At 51.8% G+C, this 23914-nt stretch overlaps 1 protein-coding gene across 1 annotated transcript; it reads left to right on the top strand.

The window, feature by feature from the left end:
* The first annotated feature begins 10524 nt into the window (after positions 1–10524).
* LOC144733895 (uncharacterized) lies at positions 10525–11640 on the top strand. The gene has a single exon (XM_078615903.1). The coding sequence runs from the start codon at positions 10554–10556 to the stop codon at positions 11448–11450; it is 897 nt and encodes a 298-aa protein (XP_078472029.1). The 5' UTR covers positions 10525–10553; the 3' UTR covers positions 11451–11640.
* Positions 11641–23914: the final 12274 nt, after the last annotated feature.

Below are 23914 nucleotides of genomic sequence, written 5' to 3'. Positions count from 1 at the left end.
AGGGAGTTAACATCTCCTAGCCACCGTGGCGCACCCCTTGACCGTTGTCTCAAATACGTCATTCTCTAATTTATAAATTTGAGGAACTTTTTTTATACTTATTCTTAAGCTGAACAGATAATCGTACTACACTATGGGAACCTCATTTGCCAGTAAAAATATGATAATTGTTTTTTTACCCTTCTATCTGGCAACAAAACTGACACCTTTTTACAAGGAGTCATGTTTGCATAGACCGCAATACCTGCAGTCATAATACAAACAAAAGACATAACTCTGATAATGTGCACTGTCCTTGAAGTTGATTGGTCCACACCCGAGACAGCTTTCCTTAGAGCCTAGTCTCACATGGGTTGGACCAGATGACGCCAAAAGGCGCATTTTGGCGTCATCTGGTCCAACCCATGTGAGACTTGTAAAAAGGTGTCAGTTTTGTTGCCAGATAGAAGGGTAAAAAAACAATTATCAGATAATCGTAGTTGGCACATAAAATGCTCGTAAAAACTTGACAATGTAAGTTGAATGCAGAATAAGAATAGGTTTTACCCCTTCTGGAATTAAAACAGGAGATGTGAAGATGTTCAAACAACCTTTTGCCAGGCATCGAGTCTTCATTAACCACACACAGTACTTGTGATGAACAGGCAAAAAACATCATAGCACCTGGTTACCTTGCCAGAAAGAGTAAAACCTATTAAAAAAATCATACTACTGGCAAAAAGGTCCCTTTTTTATAGTTGCTCACCAAGCTATAAATGCGCTGATCGTACATTGTCTTTATATTGTTTGCCTTTTGGTATTCTATGGTCTGACAGTGGTGAGACTAGGCCCTAAAGAAGGCTGTCTCTGGTGTTGGCCATTAATTTTCAAAGATAATGCATATATTATCAGTGTGATTGTTTGCATGTTCACCACAAGTGCGTGTGGTTAACAAAGACTTGATTACTTATATCTATGAGATACCTTTTTTGCCATGATCAAAAATGATTGAAAACAAGAATAGGTTTTAATACCCTTTGTGGAAATAAAATATAGGTGTTATAAGATTTTCAAATACCAAATAGATACCTTTTTGCAAGGCATCAAGTATGCATAAACCCCACATCATACGTGTGGCAATTTCATTTTGTTTGGCTGCATCGGGTGGTGCAGGGGATCACAAGGACGTAAATTTGGCCAGATCGCGATGTGGCCAAACGAAAATATGCATGACTTACGATCAATCCTTAACGTGGACAGTTAATGTGAGAGGTGCTGCATGGATCGTTGCGCGGTAATGATGTTTGTGCTTCAATTTTCCTTGCTGTGCAGGCTGGATACTCTTCCTTAGCGGAGATGTTCCAAGTCGCCTACAACGCCTTTGAGGAGAAGACCGAGGAGAAGGTAACGTTGTTGGGTGAATGAGGTTAATGAGTTCTGGGTTAACACGCTCGGCTAACCCCGAGATGCAATTACAAAGCTGAAGGTGCACCCCTTCCACTCCGTACCAGGTGGGTAGGAACCAGAGCCCGGACGGCTCTCGGTCGGAAGGTTCTAAGTAAAATTTCTGATAGGGGTAGGTGGGGGGGTTGACTCAGCCCTATCATGCATTGCGGGGTTGATATAAAAGGTACCACTTTTTTGGGAAATCATCAGGTGGTTGTCCTATGGAAAGACTTTCGCCTGCCATAGGAACGTGGAATATCCACTCCCGGCCTCAGGGCTCTATACCAGTGCTTCTCAACCTTTTATTACTTTACCCTTGCCTTACCCAACGTGGTTCTGAGAAATAAATGTCACGAATAACTAACATCGATATTATAACCAATTATCCTATTTTGTGAGATTGTCATAACTAGCTAGTAGTAACTGCAAGCAAATAAAACAAAATTCAACGGACGCTCTGCACGCGTGACGTAATTTGCTCGTGGTCGCTGGTTACTCTTGGACACCCGCATTGTTTATCATTGGTGAGTTTATAATGGTTTTTATATCGTTCTAGGTTACCGTACAAATTTCAAAGTTATTGTAGTTATTTTATTTCGGCAGATTCATGCGTGATTATTCACCAATGTCTCTCAAGTATGATATAATTTAACATATTTATAAATAACCTCGTCACTTTACCCTCTGGGACATTGCCACCTTACCCTCAGAGGTCCGCCACGTACCCCCAGTTAAGAATTTCTGCTCTAGATGATTGATAGTTATCTAGCCCCATTCTACACACTGGACTGGCAGAGCTGATGGTGTGAACGCACTATGCATCATCGGTTGGAAAGTGTTCATAATTGCTATCTGACGTGACACTGGGGGCGACCGATGCCCCTTCTTCGTCTTTGATCGTCGTGTGCAGAAGGGAGTGTGCGCCGTGGTGCGCATCAAAATCGATCAAAAGCTGACCCTGACCAGAGAGGCCGTGAAGGCGACGCTGGATATCACCAACCAGGAGGCTTCCCCTCTCGAGAGCATCGAGGTGAAGATCATCATCAAGCGGCACGACAACAAGTCCGAGTCCAACCACCTCTTCTCCATCGGTACGCGACGGCGATTGTCCCTCGAATCTGAATTCTGTACATTCGAACATGAAGCCGCTCTCCCGATCCTGTCGATCATTCGTCGACGTGCCAACGCACGCACTGCTTTCCCTGTACCGTACACTAGCATTTGGGGTAGATGCACATGGGAATGAACGCGCGGCCCGCCAGACTGGAAGTTATCTCTTCAGAGCCTTGGAAGCGCGACGCAACGTAACCACTGTCTGTCTCTCACTTGCAGGCAGCCCTGCTGTGTCAGGAGGTCTGAGCGGCGTGAGTGGAGACGGCCGGCTAGAGCCGACGTCTTCAGGGAGTGCCGAGTGGCTCATGGTCCCCTACAGCGAGGCCGCGCCCACGCACGACACCCAGTACGACGTGTCTGGCCTCTTCTCCTACATGCTGGGTAACGTACCTGCGCCAGGGTAGAGCGGTACTCTGCTTCATTGTGTGCTTCATTTTGTCTTTCTTTATTTTATCAGTGTTCTTATTTATTGTATTAATTATTATAGCAGTGTTAATCTTCATTGCGTTCTTCTTGTGTTCTCCATTGTGCTCTTCTTCATTATTTGTTGCAAGGCCACCCGGAGGCCACTGGTGCGGGCCCCAGATATGCGCCCCTTCCCCCACAGCACAATTCACAAAGAGTGACAACACTCCCAATCATTATCGTTCTGCTGTCAAACCCAACCCAATGGTTTCCAATGTGTGGCAGCCCTGCTCACACACTCATGATGTCTTTAATCGGTGAAAGTGGCAACACCCCCTACTCTGAAAAGTAGTGAAGAACGACTGGGGTAGAGAAACCTTGCTTAAAATGTTACCCAGTCGCAGCCACTAAAGGAAAATTAGAGTAGAACCCATCTTAACGACCACCCCTATTAACGACTAATCACTTAAGTACAGGCCTCCATAGAGCCCAATATGTTCACTCACCGACCATTCCCCTCTTAACTACGGGCTGTTGTAGCTACAGTAAATATGAATACATGAATTGATTAACCATGTTTCTTTTAATATTGTGTTTATGTTGTTAGTATCTTTATGTATGGATATTCATTCTTTAAATGTTATAAAGTAGTGTAACTTTAGATGTTATCGGAACAAATTAAGCCTTTAACGCGTATTTTCTTTACTCGCTTAACGACCAAATCACCTAATGACTGGTTTTCATCGTTAAAAGGGGGTTCTGCTGTCCCAGATTTAAAAAAATCTACAAGCACTTTTCCCCACAATTATTCAACGCTTTACAAAAAATTTATTGGTGAAAATTAATGGCAAAACAGTTGGTCATTGATTATCCGGCACTGCGCAATTATCAGGCTGCTTCCAACATTATCCAGCGGTCCCGGACCGATCTGGCGAAATGGGCAAAAAGACGCTTCAAAGGCTTGTGACCCAGTCCAGTGATCGTCAAACCCATCTTGTTGTTGAAACAAGAGCGTAGTGGTATTGCGTACATCACCCCGTGATGCAGAGTCTTCGAGATTAGAGTGGTAAGTACAGTCGAGTAAATAGTAACTTTTTACAGTAGGATATTTATTTTTGTCTATTTGTATGTTTATTTATGCCAATTTTACATAGGAAGCAAATTTAAAACACTCAAATAGACATACACAACACGTAAACAAATAATGCCATGCAAGATTGTGGAAAAATAAGCTATTTTAGATAATAATGATGATTTAGTGATTATCCGGCGCTTTTGAAAATCCGGCGCCCCCCTTCCCTGCCCCCACGAATTCGCCGGATATAATCGATGATCGACTGTATGCTGACAAAATAGAGCAAGTATCAACCACCGTAGATGTTTCAATTGGTTATGAAGAGCACCTGATGGTAAATTAACTGCAGGGAATGGTTGAATAAGTTTGTGCAGAAGGGCTGCAAAGTTGGGCTCTGGGTGAGGGCATTGGAACATCAGCTCAACGTAAGCTGCATGCGATGGTGATGCAGCAAGCATTTTCTGAGGCAAGATTGCCCACTAATTGGGCCACATTGTTTTTATCTGGAGATGAAACGCTTCCTTCGTAAGGCCAAATTGCAGTTTAACATGTAGTAAGGGCGCTTTGCGAAACAGGAAACTTTCTTCACAATTCCTGCTAATCACCTGAAGAGGCTGGTTGTTATTGTAATCACCGGCGAAACGTCACCAGCTACTCCGAATTGTACACGTTGTAGTTGTGGGATTTACTCTCTAACACACAACCGGTGAGTGCTGAACTATTATAGTACACTGTACACTACATTATACACTACACTATAATTGTAAAGGTTTTAGTGGGTTTAACTCTCCAATACACAACCGGTGAGTGAACAAGTATACTATACTATTCAGTACATTATATACTACACTATAATTGTAAATATTGTAGTTATGAGTTTTACTCTGCCAACACACAACTGGTTAGTGCTGAACTAGTAACTAATTGGCACGTTCTGTTTACGTAACAAACTCTTTCTAATTGGCTGTGTCGAGTGGTGGCGGGTTTAACGGCACATTTATATTTACGCGTCTATGCGTGTGTGTATGGAGCGGGAGTGTAGCTGTTGATGTATTGCGCGAGTTCGATTCCTGCTCATGGCCACCAACACCAGTGACGATTATCTAAACCGGTCCTGGACCTCCCCTAGTTGGACTCAGCCTCAAATGAGTACCTGATGAAGTGGTGTGTAGTGGTAAACATCGCTACTCGGGAGACAAAGATAGCCGGACATGGAACTGGCCACCCACCCCTTGCCCCAACAGTCTGTTAAGGCTACACGGGGGATGTTTGTCTTTGTTTGTGTGTATGCATGTGATCTGTTACAGGTGGATCCTTGCTAGAGATCCCCCTGTACCCTGAGACGATCACCATTGCTCCTGATCCAAGACTCATCATACATTACTTCTTGGAGAGGTGCCCATCTTGCTTACATTTTTTTCTTACCCCAATTATATCCCAATTGTTACTATCTGGACAATTGCAACCCTTCATGTGTTAGAGAATGGCCCTTTAAGAAATCGGATATCACAGAGCTACCTCTGAAATCCATTTAATTTACCTCTGGTTTCGGTAGCAGATGCCACCACTTTCCAGCTCAATCTGCCATATGGTGTCGATATTTCTGTTATGTGACGGTCAAATTGATATTTACCTGACCGTTGGATGTTTTATAAAAATATGCCGTTGCTTCGCTTAATCCAAGGTGACCTTTTTTTGTGTGTTGCAATCATTGGTGACCGTCATCGGTGAGGTGGGTGTCCCATTCACCACTGAATCTCAAAACGCGCCAACGGTTCTCAGCATTAATGTTACTTATCGAGAGGCGTAGTAGTAGTAGTGTGGGGGCTGACGCCCCCCTCCTCCGCCTCTTCTCGCTGGGCTGCCGCCGATCGGATGATCGGCCTCCCCGCGCCAGCGTCCTCTCTGTGAAGCATGGCTAGTGGCTGGCTCCCCACCGCCTCGGGTTATCCCACACACTCCCCACGTAAACCACCACTAATGCGGAGGTGGCTACTTGCACGCACGTGCCCGTGCAGGTGGACGCTGCTCACCATGCCTCGCGCTAAAAAATAGCCGTATGAACACCACCACTAATGCCGAGGTGGTGCAGGTTGCTCGCCACGGCCTGCGCTAAAAATAGCCGTATGAACACCACCACTAATGCCGAGGTGGCTACTTGCACGCGCGTGCCCGTGCAGGCATACGGGCAAGAACGATGGCCGGGTTGACGATAATATTTGCGCGTTCCACCATTGGGTGCTACCGTTGCTACGTGAACACACTGCGTAAAGCGCGCTGTGTAAACACGCACGCGAGCGCAAGCACCGGGCACAGACGCGGGGGCCGTTAATGAATTACTGCCTGCGTGCCTCCCATACACACGCTCGAATTACGCACCACGCCAACACCCTCCCACACACACAGAAATCACGCGGTGTCGTTGCTCTGTGCTAAAGTTTATTAATGGCGTGCCTGAAGAAAAACCCTGCGTGGCCTGGAGCGAACTTCTCAGCGAGCAGCGTCCAGTCTATTCCTATTCAATCCCTGGGTGGACCCTTACTCTGCTTCTCACTTCATAGACGTACTCATGGTGCCTCACCGTCCCTGCCTGGGGCGAGTTGTAGCTGTACTCGCCAGCGTCCCAAGGATGCTGCCTCTAGCCACGCCCCCTTACGAACCCTCCAGATGGCTCCCCACGAGCACCCTTGAGCTCTGCCCTTGAACTTTGGCCCAGATTATCCCATCCCCCTGATTGGCTAATGGCTGAAGTGGCGGAGCCTATCCCACCAATCGGCGACAGTCGGTGTACTCTCGTATTACATCTGCATACACGTACATCGTCGGAATGGGAAAAGGATACTCAGGTGACTGAAACCTGAATTTGAAACCGGGATCTCAGCAGTGCCAGCTCAACACCACTAGGCGCCCTCTTCATCTGCATGACTTAATAAAGATTTCACAATTCTTGACATGCGAAAAAATACTTCAGCCACAAGGGTTAGTCCACGATTCAACCAATTGTCCATTTTGTGAGGTATGCTAACCAGCTAGTAACTGCGAGCGAATTAAAAAAAATATTCAACGGACGCTCGGCAAGCGTGACGTCATTTGTTAATGCTCGTCGGTTACTCTTGGAAACCCGCATTGTTTACTATCGGTGAGTTTAGAAAGGTATTTTACATCATTCTAGGTTACTTTACGGATGTAAATGTTATTGTAGTTACGTAATATTGCCAGATTCATACAACGTGATTATTTACCAAAGATAAAGTAATTTCACACATTTATAAATCACGTGACAACCTGGGACATTGCCACGTACCCCGAGAGGTCCACCACATACCCCCAGTTGAGAAGCACTGCTCTAGATGGTTGAGAGTTATCTAGCCCCATTCTACACACTGGCAGAGCTGATGGTGTGAACGCATTGTGCATCCTTGGTTGGAAAGCGTTCACGACGCTGGGGTTCGACCGATGCCCTTCTGCTTTATTAATCCATCGCGTACCCCCGGTTGAGAACCACTGGGCTTGAGGATGGAGCGCCGGTGGATTGTTACATCGCAGGATCGAGTCGGTGGTGGCTTGGAGACTCTTTCATCCAACCCAGCGGTGGACGGATCACGACTGACGATATGTTCCTCCTTTCCTATTTTACCATTTCATTTTTGTATTGAACGTTGTCTCTTTGCAGATTTGTGAATTCAGATGACCCAATGACCGATGCGGTGGAACCGTCGGTGCCATTCACGTTGGGCGTGGCGGTCCGCAACAAGGGCTATGGTGTGGCCACGAAGCTGGAGATCACCTCGGGACAGCCGGAGATTGTTTCCAACAAGAAGGGCCTCCTGGTCAAGTTTCAGATCATTGGTGCAACCCTGGGCTCCGAGCCCATGTCCAGCTCCCTGCAGGTGTTATTCGGGGACCTACAGCCGTTCGAGACCAAGGTGGCACGCTGGTGGATGACCAGCAGCCTTTTGGGAGAGTTCAAGAATTACAGCGCCACCTTCCAGAATAAGAACCCGCTGGGAGACCCACGGCTCTCGGTTCTGGACGAGCTGAAGATCCACAAGCTGATCCGGAACGTGCGCATCCCAGGTACGTGGGATGTGCGCCTTCAATTGAAGCACGGTTGGCTGTGTACGGCGCGAACGAAGTTCAGCGCACGTCCATACATAGACTGATATAGTAACACACCCACTCACATAGTCAACCACCCACTCACATAGTCACTCACCCACAGACTCACCCATCCTCTGATTAGCACGCTTGGCTATATACTGCGTGAACGAAGTTCAATGTACGTACATACATACACGTGAGGCTCAAATTACAACGGTGGTCTTCCAATCTGTGTGCCGCTCAGTCACTACTTAGCCACCTCCGTCCACCAAACGGATTTCGGCAGAGTTGTGGAGAAATCCTCCTCTTGTTTCAGTCGTAAATAGACGGGGTGTAAATGTGATGTCGTCAATTGTGAGCCAATCAGGTGCGAAGACCATATTAATTAGTTTAAATTATTTTGTATACGTGGTATTTAGAGAGAGAAGTTGAATGCGTTTTGGCCACCAGGGGTGGAGGTTCTGGGCTGGCTGGCCCGCGGGAGCGTTCAGCATCGGTTTATTGATCCGCGGGCCAAACAAGTTTGAGAAACGGCGGTGCCTTAGCATGAGGACAAGTTGCATCGGTACATCATGGAGATGATATGACATTCCCAAAAGGGTTTGAAAATATCCAAATTCTATTTTTTTTATTCCTAAACTCATCCCTAGCCAGCACGAGTAAGAGTTTGAGATGAGAAGCAGCGTTATTCATCCACTCACAATACAATACGATTTTGAGCTCTTTATTTTGTGCTAGGTACGCAGTTATCGTAATCCATATTATAGTTGTCGTACATTTACCCACGTCATATTTACCGGTAAGAATGTTGTTGTTGTTTACAACTTTGCTGAACAGTTGTGGGTGCATACCTTTTTAATCCATAGGATACAGCACACTACCTTCAGGGCAGTGTTATTGACGAATGTTAAGCAATACGTCAATATGAGATTTATGTAAATCATTACTATTGTTTTCCACAAGATCGTGGTGCTGATGATGAGGTTTTCCTCTCTCGTTTCTGTCAGATATGGAGGACGATGGCCTGCTGGACTTTCTTGTCGATGCCCAGTTTGATTCCGGAGGCCTTCCAGACAGATTGTACAACAGCAAGGACCTGAGTTACACAGACACGTCTATTGGGAACGTCACAGATGTGAGACGGACACGCTCAGTGGGCAGTACCACGGATATTTTTCTGACCACCTATTCTAACGTATCTGGCTGGGTTTATGTGCAGTACGACACCCAGTTAGAAAAAAATGTCCAGGCAACGGTGATCAGTTTCACACACGGAGCCTGTGTCCTTCCGAAGGAAAATGCCTGGGTAACATCCTACGTAGGCTCATCCGACACACAGCTTGGACATTTGGTGTTTAATTTCTCCCAGCCGGGGAGCGCAGACTTCCACGTACAGATTTGTCTCGTCCAAAGCTGTGATCCCCCAGGCTCAACAACAGCCACAACAAACCAGGTGATTAGCAGCTCGACAGTAAACACCACAATATCCACATACAGCAGCACCACAGCCCCACTTAAGGGGATTTTCACAAACGTGAACATTAATCCTCCAAAGCCAGATAGTACCAATAATATGACATCGCCCACACAGACCAATGCAATCCCATCAAATGTGACATCCGTCAAACCTATGAATTCACCAATGCCAAATAGTACCAATAATTCGACATCGTCCACACTGACCAATGCAATCCCATCAAATATAACAACTGCCACACCTATGATTTCACCAATGTCAAATAGTACCAGTAATACGACATCAGCCACACAGACCAATACAATCCCATCAAATGTGACATCTGCCACACCTATGAATTCACCAATGTCAAATAGTACCAGTAATACGACATCATCCACACAGACCAATGCAATCCCATCAAATGTAACAACTGCCACACCTATGAATTCACCAATGCCAAATAGTACCAGTAATACGACATCATCCACACAGACCAATGCAATCCCATCAAATATAACAACTGCCACACCTATGATTTCACCAATGCCAAATAGTACCAGTAATACGACATCATCCACACAGACCAATGCAGTCCCATCAAATGTAACTGCCACACCTATGAATTCACCAATGTCAAATAGTACCAGTAATACGACATCATCCACACAGACCAATGCAATCCCATCAAATGTAACAACTGCCACACCTATGAATTCACCAATGTCAAATAGTACCAGTAATATGACATCGTCCACACTGACCAATGCAATCCCATCAAATGTGACATCTGCCACACCTATTAATTCACCAATGCCAAATAGTACCAGTAATACGACATCATCCACACAGACCAATGCAGTCCCATCAAATGTAACAAATGCCACACCTATGAATTCACCAATGTCAAATAGTACCAGTAATACATCATCCACACAGACCTATGCAATCCCATCAAATGTAACAACTGCCACACCTATGAATTCACCAATGCCAAATAGTAACAGTAATACGACATCAGTAACACAGACCAATGCAATCCCATCAAATGTAACAACCGCCACACCTATGAATTCGCCAATGTCAAATAGTACCAGTAATACAAAATCGTCCACACTGACCAATGCAATCCCATCAAATGTAACAACTGCCACACCTATAAATTCACCAATGTCAAATAGAACCAATAATATTACTTCATCCACACAGACCAATGTAATCCCATCAAATGTAACAACCACCACACTTATGAATTCACCAATGTCAAATAGTACCAGTAATACGACATCAGCTACACAGACCAATGCAATCCCATCAAATGTAACAACCGCCACACCTATGAATTCGCCAATGCCAAATAATACCAGTGATACAACTTCATCTAAACAGACCAATGCAATCCCATCACATGTAACCGCCACACCTATGAATTCATCAATGCCAAATAGTACCAGTAATACAACATCGTCCACACAGACCAATGCGACATCCACAATGACTCCTACTACGAAGACGGTGATACCCGATGGTGCTAGCAATACCGGAGAATCCACATCCACAAATCGTTCAACACTGACATCTACCACAACGACAACAACAACCGCCACCACTACTAGCACCAGGAGCGCGGTAACGTCGTCCCCATTGCACGGCGTTATTCCATCAAAGCAAGCGTCGACAACGGCTCAGACGCAGAAACCTTCTAACACGAGCAACGCAGCGGGCAGCACTGCAACGCACTCAACGCCTGCCACCACCAACGAAACCCAAGGAGTGAGCACACCCACAGGAAATGGCCGGAAGCGCTTGCCAGACGTCGCTGCCGTTATTGTCGCCCTACTTTTCTTGGCGGCAGTGGCCCATTATTTCAACTGAGGTGTCCGTGTTTCCCCCCAGATCCCGATACATTAAAACACCGAACAACAAGATGTCGGTACATGTTTTGGTGTTAGAGATGACGCCTTGGCTTTTCACGTCTTCCATACCGAGAAGCCATCCGCATTAAGTGTGTATTCTTAAAGCAGGAAATAACCCACCAAAGGCAATGCGTTTAACGTGATGGGTTCAGTGTTTTGGAGAAGTTAAACGTAGATCAACTAGAAACAATTTTTCAAATATTTTCCCCATTTTTTATAGAAGCGGGATAACACGGAACTACTTCTAAGAGCCTTTTTAAAGTCACCTGAGGACCCGTACGGGAGGGGAGCAGCACCGTCCCATCCACTGTGTCATCGACAGGAATGTTCGTCGCAGGACTGCTACTTTCTATTGTAAACACATTCCTGCGGAGGGAGCTGGTAGGAACGTTGGGTTGCTCGGTCAATGGCCAGGGTCAACGGCGGCGTGGTGTATTCCGCAAATATGGCCGACTGAGGGCGGGCATAAGCCGGCGTGAGTAGGTTAAACGTTGAGTTTTATAAGGGCACCACGGGGTGACCAGCGCCTCCCCACCCAGCCCCACCTTCCTCACCCAGCCCCTCCCCACCCTCCCCTCTCCACCCCTCCCATTTTTGGATGCACGACGGACAGACACAATAATCCTCTGTGAGCTGGTGTAACCAGGAGGTTCCTAGCAGTAAAACCGAAACTTGCCTTGTTTTTGTACTGTTTGCCTTTTGGCGTTCTCTGGTTTAACACTGATGGTGAGGCCAATCAGTTTCAAAGACATTGTGGATATTATTATTAGAGCATGTTTTTTTCAATGTTTTGCCACAAGTATGTGGTTAATGCAGACTTGATGCCTTGCAAAAGCTGCATCTATTTGGTGTTTGAACATCTTAACACAACTCCTGTTTTATTGATAGGGTAAAAACCTCTTCCTACTTTTCATTAATCTTGTACCTCTTCATATCTCTGTGAGCCACACTTGTCTTGGAAGGGATGTGGGGGTCGCTAGCCCCCGAGATCCCTCCCTCGATAATACTAACGGCCGGACTAACATCATCAATCGCCCCCCCGCTGCTAAGCGAACCGCCGCTAGGCTCCTCACCCAGGGTGTGGGAGCCGTCACCCGAGGATTCCCCTCCACCGCGGGTCCGCGTAGCAGGCATGGTTAACCACGTACGCGCACACCCACACACAGCTCTGCACGGCACTCACCCAACACTGACCACTCACGTTAGGATCGCGCACCTGTGTTACACACGTCGTGAACGTGCGCGCACACACATACAGCTCCACACGCGATACCCACTCTTGCGCCGCTCTGCGCCGCGCTGGCCGCTCACGTTACGATCGCGCACCTGGGGTACGCCGATTACGCACGCCGAGAGCTTACGCAAGTAACGAGCACACGCAAGCGGGGCACACGCCGACACACCGACTCAAGCCGCCGCCGCCGTGCGCGCGAGACAAACCGTACAACAATGCGCAGCCGATTACGCGCTCGAGCCGCGGGGTCGGGGGTCAGGGGTCCACCACCGCGCCGCACTTTACGCAAGTAACGAGCACACGCAAGCGGGGCACACGCCGACACGACGACTCGTCCCCTCCCCCACTCGCGCGTGCACGTCAACACAAATATCGTACAAGGACGATTCTCCTCTCACACGGCTGCGTAGTCACGCCAACACACAAAAGTGCTCTCCCCGGGCGTTAACGCACACACCTCCGTACCCGCACAGTCGTACAGAGACCACGGCCTTTATGCATACAACGACCACACACTCGCGAATGCAGTGCACGCTAATACCACGTTCCAAAAACACCCAACAACACGGTTTTGTTACTACGCTCGAGATTTTATTAGCCCTTGCTAACCAACCGAGCCACCCGTGTGTGTGTGCGGGCCAGCAAGGCGCTTCTAACCCACACTCTGGTGCCGTGTAGCCCTATTCTATGCTGCGCTCTCTGCTAAACCGCTTTCCTACTCGTCCTTACCCCGAACTAACCCTCTCCTACGGATCCTACTCTCCGCTCTGAGGTGTTGTAAGGCGCGCAACACGATACCGTCTGTAGTCCTTGGTGACCTTGCGGCGCTCAGATCGTCCTGCAGACAATCTAGCGGCTCGCCCGATGACTCCTTCGTCGCTGACCCCGTGTCCAAACTCCAGAAGAAGAGACCTCCCTACTGCCCCTGCGTTTTCTTTTAAACTATTCACATCAAAGGCTAGGCGCCCCCGTCCCGACCGCCTTGGTCTCTCGACCAATCCTGAGCCTAGGATTTCCCGCTCTTTTGCGATCCCGCCGGCCTTTGAACTTTCGACCAATCAGTCGTCCCGGGTCCTGATCCCAGCTATCTGCCTTGCTGACCCGTGTTTGTGTTTGTATGCGTTTCTAACTGCGGGGCTCTCTGAGCTCGCCGTGGTCGTGCGATCTCAAATCCGCCCACGGCGCCGCAGTGTTACTTGGCCTGGGAAGGGTCCTGTCCAATTCCCTGGCCCTGAGAAACCGTGGGGTAACCCCCCTAGGGGGCCCTCGGGTGAAAACTCAGGGTAGGTGACCCGACCACGAGGCCCTACGTGGGTGCGGGTGCGTGTTTATGTGGGGGGGGTGATGGGGGGCAGTGCGGCGGTGGAAGCCGGGCGGCTCCCTGGCTCGGCCGAGCGGCCCCGTCGCTGTGGCACCACAGGGACACTCCAAGAGCCTTCAGAGGCCAACAATGAAAGGGACCCTGAATCAATGAGATGCTGAAGTGTGCAGAGAATGAATGTAATCATCTATCGTAGTTAAATATGAGTGTGATCACTAATTATTATCAATGTAGCACCATTTTATTTAGTTGGCATGTGGCTGAACATTTAAGGGAACGTAATCACGCGTTGTAACTTTTTATTTCACATCTACGGGAGTTTGGATGTCGAAATCCTTTGATAGAGGAACGCTTAATCATACGTGCGTACTTGGGGTGTGTTCGCATTTTTTTGTTTATTCTGAAAACAAAACAATCCGAAAAGTGGAATCGTGAATTTCATGTAATTTTGAAAAATGTTTATGGAATGATCCACAGACAGTCACGTCATAAGTGATTATGGTGACGTCACTTTTCCCAACCTCGCCCCCTCAGAAAATGTCACGGGATATTGGGTGACGTAATTTGTGTTTAACACGCAGACAATGCACACAATCGGAACTTTCATTTAAAAAAGATCCAAATGTTTCTTGAAAATACCAAAAACTGCACTTTTTATCCAAAACTCATCACTCGTGCGTATTCAATGATTAAAGCTATATCTGATTTATGTCTATCTAAGTGGGTTATACTTTTACTAAGTCTAACAATAGTGACTCTGTATTATGAATATTAAAATATTACTCATTGGAATTACTTTTTCTTCACGTGATTTAATAGTGCGGACAACTACATTTTGCCAATTCAACTTAGCAAAAGTGCATAGAGATCATCTGCATGAAGTAGACATGAACAAACGGGAAATAAAACGTGGAGAGTCCTGGATTCAAACCCTCAACCTTCAGCTTCACGGCGCAGGAGATTATCTCCATCGAGCCACTCGGTGGCTGCTGTTTGAACCCAGGCTGGTGTTTTGAACCTAGGCCACTGTGTTTGAACCCAGGCTGCTGTGTCTCAACCCAGGCCGCTGCGTTTGAACCCAGGCCGCTGTGTTTGAACACTTTGGTACGTCAACAGTGGGGAGAAGCGTGGACTCGAATCCGCGGCTTTGTGGTTGGCCTCACACTTTACCTGGCATCATTCACATTCTAAGAACGCTGTAGTTGGTTGTCAATAAATTATTATCCGCCAGTTGGTTCGTGTCCTTGTGCATCGTGTCAATAGTGCAAAAACGAACCAAGGCATAGTGTGAGGGTCGCTAGCCCCCGAGGTCCCTCGCCCGATAATGCTAACGGCCGGGCTAACATCATCACTCGCTCCCCCGCTGCTATGCGAACCGCTGCTGAGTTCCTCACCCATGGTGTGGGAGCCGTCACTCGAGGATTCCCCTCCACCGCGGGTCCGCGTAATAGGCATGGTTAATTACCGAGTAGTATTCTGCCCCTCTCTACTACGATACTTCCCTTTCCTAATCGCGCGCCTGCAACCCACACGGAGCGAACGTACGCACGCCCACACACATGCCGCTCCGCGCACTCCAACTCAACTCACGTTATGATCGCGCACCTGTATCACACACGGAGTGAACACACGCGACACCCACTCTCGCGCCGCTCTGCGCAGCGCTCCCCCGAGGCGAGCCGCGGCACTACACTCACCCCTGACTACTCGCGTTATGATCGCGCACCTGTATCGCACACGGGGTGGACGCACGCATACACACGCAGCTCCCCACGCGACACACTGCTCAACAAGATCACGCGAGACCACGCTTCGCTATTAAGGATTTATTATCTGCTACTCGCGAATTGATGCTAAGTCAGTCTGAGTCGACGAGGCTGGCCTATTCTACCACCCCTGAATCTATTCTCTATTTATCGGCTATGATCCTACTTTTACCTCCTTACTCACCGTCAAGTGTCCACGGCGGTCCGCTGATCCTTGTGCTAACAGCGTACCTCGGTGCGTCGCACGGACGTCCGGGTCGCTGGCTGGAGCTGCTGCTGGTCCTCTGGCGCTGGAGACAAGAGAGCGATTTCCCCTTTGCGCCCCCTATTTATCCTCCCTACCTCAAAGGGATGCGGCTCTGAACAATGGGCTCGCACCCCTCTCGCACGCGCACGGCGGTTCCGGTGATCTCCTCGCAGCGTACCGCGGTATAAATCCTAATTAATCCCTTACCCTCCCTAACAATGGGGCCTGCGCGCTCAAGCACGCGCACCGCGGTTCCGGGCGCCTGTGATATGCTAATCAATGTGCGGCGTTGCGCAGCGCAAATTCCAATCAATCCCTTTCTCACGAAGGCCCCCATTATTGAAGTTCATGCGGCGGTGTCCATCACCACGGCCCGCTGCTGAAGTTAAGCGCGGAGCTTCCGCATCTCCCCACCACCTGCCCTATCAATTGCGCACCCTAAACTACGCCGCCCCGTCTCTCCTCTGCCTGCCTCGTCGACCCGTGGGGGTGTGTGTGGGGGGAATGCGCCTTAACCGCGGTGGCCGAATGCCCCACGCCGCGACCATACCATATTAAGGTCGGTCGCAGCGCCGCTACGCAACGTAGCGTCGGGGGAGGTCGTCCAATTTCCTGAACGCCGGAAACCGTGAGAGTTAATCCCGATAAGGGTTTCTCGGATAAAAACCGGTCGATCAGGTGATCTCCCCTTCCAGCTCTATGGGTGGGGGAAAATGCGTGCGGGTGTGTTCATGTGAGGTGAGGTGAGGGGGACGAGGGGTTGGCTCCGTTGCTTGGTGGTGGCGAGGCCGCAGATGGGGCGTCTGCTGAACGGCTTCGTGGTGGCGGCATCACATAGCCCCCCGAGGTGCCAGTCCCCGTCCCGGGTTGACTGGAGCACCTTGCTTGGGCCGCGCCCACGAGGAAACGTTGTGGGGTCCGGGGGATCCATCCGGACATGGTGGCTGGTCTCGGGGCGGGTGGCTCCGTCCTCTGTAGCTCCTGCGGCGGCCTCCTCCTCCACTCCAGCGGCTCTCCCCGTCTCCGGCACCTGTGGGCTGGGGCACAAACGCAGCAGCGGAAGGGTTTAGGGGCCGTCGTCCGCGTCGTCTCCTGACTGGATCGGGGCGTCTCGGGGGCCCGGCGGGGCCCATGTAGGGTGCGAGGCCCCCCAACACGAGGGGTGCGGGTACTCCGGGATTTCGGGGCCCCCGCCAGTAGGTCGTCAGTTTCCCCACCTGCCCGGCCCAGACGCGAGGGGTGTGTAGCCACACCTTAGCGCCTGTCAGGAATAAGGAGGGTTCCATGCGGGGTCGGGTACCCTGTTCCTGCCGCCGATGCGCGGCTTCCCCTTGCGGGTATGCGCGGCTTCCCCTTGCGGGTATGCTCGGCCTCGGGCTTCTCGCAGGGTCTCCAACAGGTATTCCACGGGGCGGCTTCCCTCCTCCGGCTGGGGGGAAGGGACGCCGAATAGCAGATCTGCGGGTAAACGAGACTCACGGCCGAACATCATTAAAAACGGGGTTTGTCCCGTCGACGTGTGTACGGTGGTGGCGTAGGCGAAAAGGGCGTAGGTGAGGTGTTCGTCCCAATCCCGTTGATTTGCGGCCGCCATACATTTGAGTTTCCCCGCTAGGGTCTGATTCATGCGCTCCACCATACCGTTCGCTTGGGGGTGGTACGCTGTGGTTCGGTCCTTCTGGATTCCGAATTCTCGGCACAGTGCCTGGAACAGCTCGGCCTCGAACTCGCTACCCTGGTCGGTGAGGACTCGTTCTGGGATCCCGTGCTTCAGTACGTAATGTTCCACAAATGCCTGGGCCACCACCAAGGCCGTTTTATCAGGGATGGCCACTGCCACGGGGTAGCGGGTGAAATACTCTACTGCGACCAGGATATACCGGTTGCCTCGATGGGATTGCGGGAATGGCCCCTGTAGGTCGATCCCGACCAGCTGATTCGTGCGGCTGACGTGGAACGGCCTTAGGGGTACCTGGTATTGTGCCGGTTTCGGCCCGCACTGCTGACAGGCGCGGCAGCCCTGTACCCAGGCCGCCACGTCTTGTGCCAATTTGGGCCAGAGATACTGGCGACGCAGGGTCTCTCGAGTGCGTCGTTCCCCATCGTGGCCCCCGAGTGGGTGGTCATGCACCAGCCGTAGCAGCTGGGGTCGCACCTGGGCAGGAACACAGATGCACCCCGGCTGGCCGGCCTCGGTTAACTCCCGTACCACTCCGTTCTGCACACACAACCGGGCATACAAACCGCTCCAGGGTCCTGGTAGGGCGCTCTTTTCCTCCCGCAGTGCCTCCTCCACTGCCGCCAGATCGGGATCCCGCTGCTGGGTCTGTCTCAGCTGCTCGTCGTTCAGGCCCGGGAAGGCGCAGCCGACGTCCTCCTGGATCCGTCCGATCAGGGCGGGGTGATCCGCCGGGTCCCGAGCCGTGGGTCCCGCGCTTGCCGGGCGGTCGACGGGATCCCCGGTGGCACCTGTGAGGGTCTCTGTGGCGCACACTGCACTCTCTCTCGCTGGGGCGGGGGTCAGTGGCCGCGGCCCCTCAGGGGTCCGTTGCCTGCCGGCAGTGTCCCCCCGTGAAACATGGGCAGGCCTCCTCCGCCCTTGTCTCGGCGTACACCGTGGGCCGCCTCGACAAGGTGTCCGCGTTTGCATGCGTCCGGCCAGCTCGATACTCGATTTGCAGGTTGTACTCCTGCAACTGCGCCAACCACCGGGCCATCTGCCCCCGCGGCTCCTTGAATGTAAGAAGAAACTGCAGAGCATAATGGTCAGTGCGTACGCGACATTTCCTGCCGTACAAATACGGCCGGAACTGCTTACATGCGAAAATCACTGCGTACAACTCTTGGCGGGTCACGCAATAGTTCAGCTCGGCCCCACTCAAGGTCCGGCTGGCGTACGCGATGACTCGTTCCGTCCCCTCCTGTACCTGTGACAACACCGCGCCCAGCCCGCTGCTGCAGGCGTCGGTGTCCAAAATAAAATCGGTGGTAAAATCGGGGAAAGCGAGGGTGGGGGCGTGGGTGAGGTGGTTTTTGAGAGTGGTGAAGGCCATCTGGCAGGCCCCCGTCCACTGATAGGGGTGCTTAGGGGAGGTGAGTTGGGTGAGGGGGCGTGCAATCTCGCTGAATCCCTTTACAAATCGACGATAATAGGTGGCAAGCCCCAAAAATGATCTGATCTCCGTCAGATTCCTTGGCCGTGGCCACTCCACTACGGCGCGTACCTTCTCCGGATCGGTGCGCACGCCTGCCTCGCTGACGCGATGCCCGAGGTACCCCACCTCGCGTTGTGCGATGTAACACTTACGGGGCTTGAGCTTGAGATGAGCCGCTCGCAGTCGCTGGAACACCTCTCGTAGCCTGGACCAATGCTCAGACAAAGATCTACTGAACACGATCACATCGTCCAAGTAAATCAGGCACTGTTCCCATTGCAAACCCCGCATCACCAACTCCATCAGCCGCTGGAACGTCGCGGGTGCATTGGTGAGTCCGAACGGGAGTACTCGAAACTCGAATAGTCCCATCGGGGTGGTGAATGCGGTTTTCGGCCGATCCTCCTCCGCCATCTCCACCTGCCAGTACCCGGATGCGAGATCGAGGGTGGAAAAATATCGCGCTCCGGCGAGGCTGTCAAAAGTGTCGTCGATGCGGGGTATGGGGAAGGCGTCGCCGAGCGTGACTGCGTTCAGTTTACGGTAATCGACGGAGAACCGGGTTGACCCATCCTTTTTCGTTACTAGTACCACTGGGGCTGACCAGGGGCTCGCCGAGGGCTGAATTATATTATCGCGAAGCATGTCCCCAACCGCCTCTTTGATCTGGGTGCGTTCGGGTGCGCCCACTCGGTATGCAGGGAGTTTGATGGGTCGGGCTGCACCGGTGTCAATTTGGTGCTTAACAAGGTCGGTCCGACCCATGTCCGAGTCGTGTTCACTGAATACGTCGGCATACTCCCGCAGTAACTCGCGCAGCTGATCGGTCTCTCCCTTAGGTAAGTCCACCCATGGTACATGTAACGCGTCGAGCAGGGGAACGACCTCGGCTCGGGGAGTCGGGCCGACTCGCCAGGCCAGGTCCTGGTCACCCTCAGGACGACCGGGGTCCTCAGCCCAGAGTGCGAACACCGAGTCGTCAGAGTGGCGTGCGTGCAGGGGGTGTACGGTGGCTATCGGGGTGCGCCATCGCAGTATCGCTGGGGTATTGTGGGGGTTAAACATCCGCATAAACAATCGGTCCCCATCTGCGTTTACCAACGTGGCGGATCTCACTATCCCATACCGTTTTGCCAACTGCGGGTGAGGAGTTAGCATTACCTCCCCTGATGGTCGGAGCGCGGGGTCGGTGGGGGATGTTGCCACCGGCACCAGCATCTCGGTGAGCGGGCCGATGGTGACTGCCGTCGCCAGGATAGCGGCCACAGGTGCGAAGCGGGGGCGTGTCGGTTCTCGTCCCAGGAACGATATCCGCTCGCCGTTGCTCTCCATGGTGGCGCATCGCTGGCGGGGTTGCACGTTGAGTCCCAGCCGTTCTAAGAGGTCGGTACCTGTGATACACTCGTGACACAACGCACTCGACACGTAGAACTCCTGGGTGCACACCTGACTGCCTATGCGGACCTCTAGGGTGGCTCTCCCCAGCAACCCCATTCCAGCTCCGCTCGCCGTGTTCAGCGCGCGGTCCGGTGCCTGCAGGCGACGCACGTCGACCCCGATCGCGCTGCAGTGCGCTGCGCTCACGAGCGAGGCCACCGCCCCCGTGTCTAGCAGGATTCGGGTACGCACTCCGTTTACCTCCCCTTCCACCAGCGACGTGGCCCCTGTGATCCCCGCCACCAGCTCCCGCAGCCAGTCGCCAGGAGTCACCCTTTCCGTGGGCGTTGTTGCTGGAACCTGTGTGGAGATCACTCGCTCGCCATTATTCTCATCATCGTCTATTTGTATCGGGACCGCGTCGATTGCACCCCTAGTTGGTCCGCTCTCTAGGGGGCGTTGGAGTTTAACCCCCGCATCTGCCTAGCTCGGGTGATTTCAGGAAAGTCCCTCATTAGATACCCTCGGCGATCGCACATATAACATGCCCGGGGAGGGGGGGCGGCTCCGTAGCGGGTCCCCTGTCTCTCCCTCTCCCTCCCCCAGTACGCAGTTGTCCCAAATCGGACTCTAATTGGGACACCCTCCCGGCTAGCCCACCTACTGTCGAGCGTAGTTCACCCATTTCAGACTGGAGCGTCTTCATATTTTTATTCGCTTCCTCGCGTACTTGGGTTACCCTCTCACCTACTTGATTTATAATTTCTCCCATACCGGCCTGTAACCCGGCTACCCACCCCGGGGTCGTCTCGCTGGGTCTCTGGGGCTACCTTGCCCGTCCCCTTACTGCGATGGCGAGCTCTTCCTCCTCGTCGGAGAGTAGGCTCGCTACAGCGCACTCTCGCCCCCTCCCTCGAGGCAGCGCGTGCTCACCCGAGAGTTTCTCGCATTTGCGCGCGCGCTTGACGAGGGTGTCAAAGGAGAGGCGTGCACCGTCGACATTTGGCTGCCACCACGGGGTTTGTGCCAAATATCGCTGGACCTTCCCGGCGGCGAGGCCCTCAATTATTTTTGAATCGTACTCCGGGTACACGAGCTGGGTCAGCGTGCGCACGTCCTCAGCGTAATCTCGCAAATCCTCGCCGGCTTGGCGACGGCGTGCCTCTAATGCCGCCTGCGCCTCCTCCTCATCATACTTGCCGAAGCGCTCTTCGAGTTGGCACATTAGTTCCTCCCAATGAGTTTGAGCGCTTGCGGGCAACGCTTCCACAAAGTCAGCTGCCCGCCCATCTAAATGTAGCTCTAACTGCTGCAACGCCTCCTCATCTGACCACCCATTAACCTTTTTCGCCCCCCTGATGCTGCGGGCAAACGATTTCCATGATGGAATTCCTTTGCCCGTAAATGTGCATTTGTTTTTAATCTGGGTTGGGGGGCCTCTTTCCCTTGGGGGTGCGGGGGATCGTCCCGTTTCTGACACCATTATGTGAGGGTCGCTAGCCCCCGAGGTCCCTCGCCCGATAATGCTAACTGCCGGGCTAACATCATCACTCGCTCCCCCGCTGCTATGCGAACCGCTGCTGAGTTCCTCACCCATGGTGTGGGAGCCGTCGCTCGAGGATTCCCCTCCACCGCGGGTCCGAGTAATAGGCATGGTTAATTACCGAGTAGTATTCTGCCCCTCTCTACTACGATACTTCCCTTTCCTAATCGCGCGCCTGCAACCCACACGGAGCGAACGTACGCACGCCCACACACACGCCGCTCCGCGCACTCCAACTCAACTCACGTTATGATCGCGCACCTGTATCACACACGGAGTGAACACACGCGACACCCACTCTCGCGCCGCTCTGCGCAGCGCTCCCCCGAGGCGAGCCGCGGCACTACACTCACCCCTGACTACTCGCGTTATGATCGTGCACCTGTATCGCACACGGGGTGGACGCACGCACACACACGCAGCTCCCCACGCGACACACTGCTCAACACGATCACGCGAGACCACGCTTCGCTATTAAGGATTTATTATCTGCTACTTGCGAATTGATGCTAAGTCAGTCTGAGTCGACGAGGCTGGCCTATTCTACCACCCCTGAATCTATTCTCTATTTATCGGCTATGATCCTACTTTTACCTCCTTACTCACCGTCAAGTGTCCACGGCGGTCCGCTGATCCTTGTGCTAACAGCGTACCTCGGTGCGTCACACGGACGTCCGGGTCGCTGGCTGGAGCTGCTGCTGGTCCTCTGGCGCTGGAGACAAGAGAGCGATTTCCCCTTTGCGCCCCCTATTTATCCTCCCTACCTCAAAGGGATGCGGCTCTGAACAATGGGCTCGCGCCCCTCTCGCACGCGCATGGCGGTTCCGGTGATCTCCTCGCAGCGTACCGCGGTGTAAATCCTAATTAATCCCTTACCCTCCCTAACAATGGGGCCTGCGCGCTCAAGCACGCGCACCGCGGTTCCGGGCGCCTGTGATATGCTAATCAATGTGCGGCGTTGCGCAGCGCAAATTCCAATCAATCCCTTTCTCACGAAGGCCCCCATTATTGAAGTTCATGCGGCGGTGTCCATCACCACGGCCCGCTGCTGAAGTTAAGCGCGGAGCTTCCGCATCTCCCCACCACCTGCCCTATCAATTGCGCACCCTAAACTACGCCGCCCCGTCTCTCCTCTGCCTGCCTCGTCGACCCGTGGGGGTGTGTGTGGGGGGAATGCGCCTCAACCGCGGTGGTCGAATGCCCCACGCCGCGACCATACCATATTAAGGTCGGTCGCAGCGCCGCGGCGCAACGTAGCGTCGGGGGAGGTCGTCCAATTTCCTGATCGCCGGAAACCGTGAGAGTTAATCCCGATAAGGGTTTCTCGGATAAAAACCGGTCGATCAGGTGATCTCCCCTTCCTGCTCTATGGGTGGGGGAAAATGCGTGCGGGTGTTCATGTGAGGTGAGGTGAGGGGGACGAGGGGTTGGCTCCGTTGCTTGGTGGTGGCGAGGCCGCAGATGGGGCGCCTGCTGAACGGCTTCGTGGTGGCGGCATCACAATAGTACATACATTTCAAATGTTTAAGATTCATTGTATTCTAAATCGAGTTTGTTTTCTGTCACCGTTAAAGCGTGTTTCCAAATCCGCAAAGGTGCCCTAAAAAAATAGTGAAAAAATTGCATGGGAGAGAAAATGGATCTGAACTCCTCTCTCCCTTGTTAAAAATTAGCAACCCTCACCTTCCCCTGCACCGTCGATTAGCACGGTTGGCTATGCACGATGTGAAAGTCCAACACACATACACTACAGACTACACACTATAAACTATACACTACT

Source organism: Lampetra planeri, chromosome 48 (assembly GCF_965212315.1).
Source record: "Lampetra planeri chromosome 48, kcLamPlan1.2.h2, whole genome shotgun sequence".
Classification (NCBI taxonomy): domain Eukaryota; kingdom Metazoa; phylum Chordata; class Hyperoartia; order Petromyzontiformes; family Petromyzontidae; genus Lampetra; species Lampetra planeri.
The sequence above is the reverse complement of the archived record's forward strand: the minus strand, read 5'-3'. Positions and strand labels throughout refer to the sequence as shown.